Source organism: Montipora capricornis, chromosome 6 (assembly GCF_036669925.1).
Source record: "Montipora capricornis isolate CH-2021 chromosome 6, ASM3666992v2, whole genome shotgun sequence".
NCBI classification, from domain to species: Eukaryota; Metazoa; Cnidaria; class Anthozoa; order Scleractinia; family Acroporidae; genus Montipora; species Montipora capricornis.
This window is the reverse complement of record NC_090888.1, coordinates 6,572,364-6,579,863: the sequence shown is the minus strand read 5'-3', so window position 1 is coordinate 6,579,863 and position 7,500 is coordinate 6,572,364. Positions and strand designations below refer to the sequence as shown.

The window sequence follows — 7,500 nt, the reverse complement described above, 5'->3', positions numbered from 1 at the left end:
CGTGTCAAGTAACATGGAATTGCATTATGCAGCTGTATAATTATTGATCAGGACTAATCAAATGTTGATTTTTGATGAGAGACGAGAAGGGGCGGGGGTGGAAAACTTGTTGTAGTAAGGAAGCAACATTCTGAATCTACTGGACCAAACTGACAGAGTGCGGCATTCGAACAGGGAGACACATTGGAGAGTGAGTACCTCACCACTGCACCAATTCCCTAAAATTAATTACTGCACCTCATAAGAGCTGTTTCCTCATGGATCTATAGATTTGTTGGTTGTTCTATGGTGTGATGTTTTTTAAATGCAGAACCCCACAAACTGTACTTCTATACACCATCTTACAGTGCGACGCGCCTTACCGTGGTCACCTAACAAAGTTTTTTAAAACTTATACTCCAATGAGGGTGTGCGAATTTGATTGACAGTCGCCCCTCTTACAAAGTTTCGCACGGTTGTAAGTTGACCACCGTTGCATGTTTTGCTGATTTGACGTACTTACACGTAGTTGTCAAATGTGAAAGTTTGTTGGGTGTCCATGGTAAGGCGCGTTGCACTGTAAGTCTTTTTTACTACAAAGGTTCTGTTTTTAACGTTTCAGTGCGGCAAGTGCAAAGCATTATACCACAAGGCTTGTATTCTGAACAAGAAATGCCCAAAGTGTATCAGAAGGAGAAAACTGCAATCTGCCAAAACAGAAACCCCAGCTGTCTTAGAGTTTGACTCGCCCTGGTAGCTTGCCGCCAAAAAATGCTACTACGTTATGCAGATGAAAGAGAAACTTGAACATTCGGTAAAACTAACCTAAAAAATTAATTATGGTTTTATTTATTAAAATTTCTGCCAATATTAAATGTACGTAGGTGGAAATAAGATAACGTTTCTAATCAGTAGTGATGACATTTTGCACTTGATTATTTCAATGTCTCTGAATAATTTTGTTGAAATCACCATCACAAAATATCTTCCATGGCAGTTTTGAGGAGGAACATTTTTAACCTTAGGAATCTCTGCTGGTGTTACCAGCACGATATATCATTAGATAATACTTTAGTTGATGTGTGTGATTCCAGAATGAATGCAAGTGCAATGCATTCTTGTTTACTTGATTAATGCTCCTGCATTTTTACCCATTTAGTTGTGCTGCAGCAGTGCAGTTATGGTAGAATAAACAAATGCATCTCTTTTGACTGGAACATACTGTACTTGTTTTTTTAAGGTATTACTTATTATACTATTAATAGCTTTTTGTTTAAGAATGCTTCGATCAAGCATCCTGTGGAATGCAAAATACATGTTACGATGTAAGCTGTTACATCAGCAAATTGCAATAATATTCTGAAAGTTCTGATAACGTCAGGCTGTTTTTGCTGGCTTGCATGCCCTCATACACCACTCTCAAGAAGTCATTTTGCTTGCAGCTGGGGTGGCATCTGCATTCAAGTATAACTGCAAGTCAGACATGGTTTGTGTAATTGATTGTACATATAACTGACAAAGTAAACTGCAAGACCCCATGTTTTGACCCTTTGTGCTGGTGTCTTCATCAGGGGTGATAAAAGCTGCCACAAGACTCCTTTGGATACTCACTTCCAAGTATTCTTTCCTTTTAATGAGATGTAAAAATAATATCTTCAAGGCTGCCATAGGTTCAATGCATTAACTGCATTGCAAGCCTGCTAATGTTCACTTCACATAGACTTGCACTAACCCTTTCCCTTTTAAGAGTGATACTTAATGATCAGAGTTTACTCTGTCAAACACCAGGCAACTTTACTGTGACATCAATCAGGCCTCTTCAGGGGGTGAAAGATAACATCGGATCTCAGTCCCCTCCGATGAAAACTCACAGTACTTTAATTAGTACTGAATAGGCAACCACATTTACAAAGATTTACTGTGCACTCAAGAACGAACTAAAAAAATTGTTACAGTAGAAACGTTTGATTTTGTTAGAAAATTTATGTTAAATGTGTCATACACTTTATAATGTAGGTTGATAACGTGCAGGTATAAACTAGCAGGAAAGATTATTTTCATGGGAAAACATGCTTATGTATGAGTTCCAAGCATATCTAAAAAAAGGAAGTCAGTAAATTCTTTAATAGTAGCCACTTGTCTCTTGAAAACCAAATAACAATATCACAGAAAATGGAATGTATTATCTATGGGGTTAAAATACACAATGACACTAACATTTTGAGCCCAAAGTTACTTAAAACTGTATCATCCGTATGGTGGATGTCTTAAAGTTTTTTTTTTTTTTACAAAAGGACGACTGATGTTTTGAAGCAATCATAGCTAAGAAGAGAGAGAAGTCAAGAAAGTTAGCATCAGCGTTCTGTATTTACCTCAACTTATAGAGGAACCTGGCAAAATTAATGTCTGTATTTTGTGTTTGTTAAGATACAAGATCAGTGGCTTACGAGATGTTCAGTGTTTTGTTTCACACAACTCTTCCTACGTTTGACAATCAACATTGATAACAGTCCTGTAAGTTGGCAAAAAATCAGTAGTAAAAACTACTGTCACAATACAGTTCAACAACTGCAACAGCTTGTACATACTGATCTTGTGTGTACAAGTGAACATGGAACAAGAAATCGTTTTTTTTCTGTTCCAATCCTAATTTCTTTGTCATGTACAGTCATGTCCTTGAGGGAAAGCCTAAAAGGACGATTCTCTAGCCGGACTTTGTTCCCTTTGAAGAAAGCTTTCCTGCTAAGGCTGCCATAATTTAAGCTGTCCATCTTCACTATATGTGGAAATCAAATTGTTGTGTGGATGATGTTCTACCCCAATCACATCCTTGTCATGTACCTATGGAAATGTGCAACAGAGCAAAAAAACATTATGGCACAGCCACATAAAGTGCACTAAAATAAATAGAAGATATTACATGGCTAGCTGCGTGATGATATCAATTTTATCTTTGGAGTGCCCATAGTATCTCTCATGAGTGAGCGCAGTGAACCAGTGCAAGATGCTAACAGCACGAGAAGATGAAAATTAATTCGCATCCCTGTATGGGCACGTTATGTTCTGTTTATATATTGATACTGATGAAATGTCCGGATTTAAAAGAACTTGTTTTATTCATTTCCAAAACGGCGAAAAAGTGAAAAAAGTCTACCGCTAAAACACTCTTGCAGGGCTCAAAATTGCCACTTAATTTTTGTTCCCTTGCGACTAAAATATCTGGAGAAGTCGCAAATTTGGGACTTGTTTTCACCTTCGCTCTTTTGAAACAAAAGGGTTAGCAGTTGCCACTTTGCTAAAATAAATAAAGACATGACATAATTAGTTTGTTTCTCGCCGTGAATTTTCTTAAATTTACATACCTTGGCGCAAAATTGCGACTGGATTTTTTTTTCGTTAATTTCGAGCCCTGTGACATGTTGAGTAACATAAAACTAATCATGAGAATGTCATGTAGTAGAGAAAAATTGTATGTCAGGACAAAAGTATCCTACCAGGAAGGGGAAGCTCACTTTTTATTGGTTAATTGTTTTTACCATGACGACACCTATATCCTCACATGTGAAAGATAAAAATAATACCTTCACTGCACACGGTGAAGAATATGATTTTTGGGCAAAGGAAAATCTTAGTACCCGGTATTTCATCAGTAGCTACATGTATGATAATAACATGGTGTACTTGTTGTATATTGTCATTTATTAATTTTTCAACCTCGGATAATGCATTTCGCGTGCTCTGATTGGTTCACTCAATCTCGGTTATCAGCTCATATACCTTAGTTTTACCTTATATGGTAAATGATTGCGCTAAGCGTTGCTAAGCTAAAAACGTTTTCGCTAGAAAGAGAAATTTCTCTCTAAATAAAGCCAAAAATGAAAAAAACTTGTTTTGTACAAACTTTGGATCAATTCCGACGTTTAGAAGAACGCAAAAAGGCAAGAAATGTTTTTGCGATGAGCCTACGTCTGTCTGACCACAAGCCTATTACACAACATCGCATCTTCATCAAGTTTTTTTCGATTTCGCTTGCATTTCGTATTTCCCAAGTTTTTGGAGTTTAAGGAATTTAATAAAACAATCATTCCATTCGCGCTTGTTGGATATGAGACTGGTTATAGCCAAAACGGCGGACCACGGGATGCCATCAGTCCACTCCCCTTATGGGTAGCAACAAGCTTGGTATGGCTGTCGGTTGGTCCTCCAGGTTTGAAACACAGATGAGTGTTGCGAGTTGCCTTGATCAGACAGACAATGCAGGGATCTTACTCGGCCTAGAGTCCACACCCTGTCCAACATCCCCTACCAAGTTGAAGGGCATGCCTAGTTTTTGCTCACTGCTAAAGGACTACAAAGTGCAAGGTCCTGACAGATTTGAGGCACCTGTGTATGAAGAAAGTGTTTTGCCAAAAGCCACTGCACTACCAGAGCAGGTATTGTAACCCTTTCACCCCCAAAACCGGCCTAAACTGGGCATACTTAGTATTTTACTCTGTCTAATAATGCCAGAGTATTTTACTCTGTTTAACGCCAGACGATTTTACTTTTCAATGGGGAACCTCCAGGAGTCAATGGTTTAATTTGGAAGTAAATGCAAGGTGATTTTCACTAGCCCTTCTCCCCAACTTCAACGTCACCCACGTCAAGGAATTCAAACAGTTACTGTCACAAAGTGTCCTCTAACGTCTGCTACTCAACTTTTGATGAACAGCTGCATTTCTCCTTTCCTAAAAATAACTTACAGTAACCTTAATACTTTCTTTATTTGAAATAGGTCCACAGGAAATCCTTGGACTTTGCGGGACACTGAACCTGATGGTTATCAATGAGATTAAGATTGAGATTAGGAACAATAACGTTTTAGCCATACTTAGGCCGAATACTAACCTTTATGTGGAGTCATACATGGTGTACTGTTGCTTTGTTTTGCTGTTTCCTGGTTTAGTAATGCCCCAGTCTCACCCTAAATTGTCATGCAAAAAGCTATTCTTATTCGTCATGGTAAAGTACAATAATATAATTAAGAATTGAGAGTGATTCGGGCTAGGAGACATGTTTTGGTGTTAATTGTTTATTTATCTGTAGCACAGTGGCATCTACTTACACTGACCTGTATTAAATAACTGTGACCTGTGTTGTAGAGCCGCCGGTGAAGTCTAGCAGTATGCAGCCGAAACATTATCGACTACATCATGAGCCATAGGAAATGCTTGAACATCATTACCCAATATTTTGACCTTGGTACTTCACTTTGCAGATTCCTGATGGACCTCCAGAATCATCTGTTTTTTGAACATGTTACAGTAGTAGCAGGCGGCTTTGAAGTTCTTCCAAAGAGGGGTTCAGTAACTTCAGTGTGTGGAGATGAAAAACGTACTAAGCAACTCATGCTACTGTTGACAGAGATAGCCAATGAACAAGGACTGGACAGTCAAAATTACCAATGCAGAGGCTGTGGCAGAAATATTGGTTAGTTATCAGATGAATAACACTGGTAAAGTTCTACATGTACATGTATCATACTGATTACGCTCGTCTGACAACTTTCCTTTAGGAGAATTTGTATTTTGAATTCTGCAGGCACACAACAGGTGAATTAATACAAGTAAAAGAGTGTTTACCAGCCAGCAAATAATGCAGAACAGGGGAGCCATTTTGCACCTTGTAGAGCATCTCTTCCTAGCTGATAGAGGTTGCCTTTTTTGTTTGAGCTAACGTGTATTCCACTCAGTCCTCCAAAAAATCAGCAGGTATTTCCAAAACTCTCAGCCCAACATGCCAAACCATCTTTGTTCCCTTTTGGGTTAAAGAGGTAAAATTTTATGATGTATGGGTTTGACTAATTTTGCCACCCACATGCATGTATAATTTGTCAGTTTTTGTTGGCTAGTGGTCAATTATCAATTTGTAAGATTGGGAAGGTAGCCTATAGTTTAATATATATATTTTTTATCAGAAACTTTAATTTAAAGTCAATAATTGACTATATTTTGTCTGATGCATAAGGCCCTCTAGAAACAAAACTATCATGGCAACGTTTCCCCTGTACACACCATAGATTTGAAGGAGGGTAAAAAGGCCTGTTGTAGTTTAATAAATCACTTGCTGGTAAAAGAAAGGAAAACTGAAAATATAATATTTGTTTCACACAGGGATGATTTATGGAGAGTTCAAAGTCTGCACATATGATGCCTGTTATTATTGCTTTGAATGCCATGAAAATGAAGAACATGTCATTCCAGCAAGAGTTATTCACAACTGGGACCTGAGAAAGCACCAGGTTTCCAAACAGTGCAAGCTATTCCTGCTTCAAATCGAAGAGGAGCCTCTGTTTAACATCGATGAAACAAATCCTACTCTGTATAATGTCATCAAGGAGTTGCGTGAAGTCAAGGTACATATAATTATATATATATATGTCTAGGCGGGGTCAAGTTTTTTTCACTTTCTCTCTAACTGCGACATTCCAAGTCCCTTTCAACTCATTTGAGTCTGAAAAGATCCACAAATTTACATTCCCTTGGCCTTGATCAAGCAAAGCAGAACGGATCCAAATGCACCAATCAGGACAGCCCTTCACTTTCGATCCCAAAATTTGCACACATTGTAGGTTTGTTTTCCAACGATCAAAATAGCTGCACGGTGATTGGTCCATCAATTAAGGGGACGCCATCCGGAGGGCTTTATAAGAAGCAACCCAAACGAACACTTGGTCAAGAAACCGCTCTCACTCCTAGAGCACGCAACTGACGAAGGAATCCGCAACGAATTCCGAAACCGGTCTTGCAACCTGATACAACGTTCTCTGCAGCGAACCTATCAGAAACACCATGATCAACGTGAACGAGCCTCTTTCCTAATGCCGCTTAAAGGAAGGACAAATGACTCAAGGACTTTTTAGTCAGAGCCTCAATTCCTCCTCAAACTTGAAACTGCCTAAACCTAGCAAACCCTAGGAACGCACTCGTTCCCTACACGCGGCAAAGCATTACTAAAACCCCGACGCTCTTAAATCGCAAAATAGAAAGATCACGAGCTCTCAGACCACCTCAAGTCGGAGCCCTATTTCTTTTGCCATTAAAAAATAGCAAACTCTAGTTTTTAGCGACATACAGGCATTCTCTCACAGTCGCCTTTTAGAAAGACAGTCACGGCTCTCAGTAAAAGGGCTTCCAGCCTGGAGCTCCACTTCTTTCGCCTTAAAATAACAAAAAGGAGTTATCTGCGGTAAGGAGGTTGAGAACATTACAACAATTTATAAGAATAAGTAATGCTTTGTCCCGTGTAGGAAACAAGGATCAAGGCCAAGGGAATGCAAATAGAATAGCCAAGGGAATGCAAGGATAGACTATACTCAAGATTTATATATTTCCTGCATAATCATAAACCGGGCCAAAGATATCTTTGATTAGCGGAGACTGTCGAGTGGATACGGTTGTTGTTAACCCATTGACTTCTGAACCTCCCCACATTGACTCCTAGGACTCAATTGGTTCTAGATTTTTTAAAAATTCGATGCCA

General features: G+C 38.8%; 2 protein-coding genes across 2 annotated transcripts in view; both read left to right on the top strand.

The window, feature by feature from the left end:
* LOC138051379 (pleckstrin homology domain-containing family M member 1-like) overlaps positions 1-883 on the top strand; it is a 22,837-nt gene extending 21,954 nt beyond the window's left edge. The window contains exon 17 of the mRNA XM_068897569.1: positions 602-883. Coding sequence (XP_068753670.1) covers positions 602-736 — 135 coding nt within the window. The 3' untranslated portion in view covers positions 737-883. The remainder of the gene's footprint in view (positions 1-601) is intronic.
* Positions 884-4,100: 3,217 nt separating this feature from the next.
* The window catches only part of LOC138051377 (pleckstrin homology domain-containing family M member 3-like), an 8,336-nt gene continuing 4,936 nt past the window's right edge, over positions 4,101-7,500 (top strand). Inside the window, exons 1-3 of the mRNA XM_068897568.1 lie at positions 4,101-4,412; positions 5,237-5,448; positions 6,132-6,373. Of these exons, the coding sequence (XP_068753669.1) occupies positions 4,369-4,412; positions 5,237-5,448; positions 6,132-6,373 (498 nt within the window). The 5' untranslated portion in view covers positions 4,101-4,368. The remainder of the gene's footprint in view (positions 4,413-5,236; positions 5,449-6,131; positions 6,374-7,500) is intronic.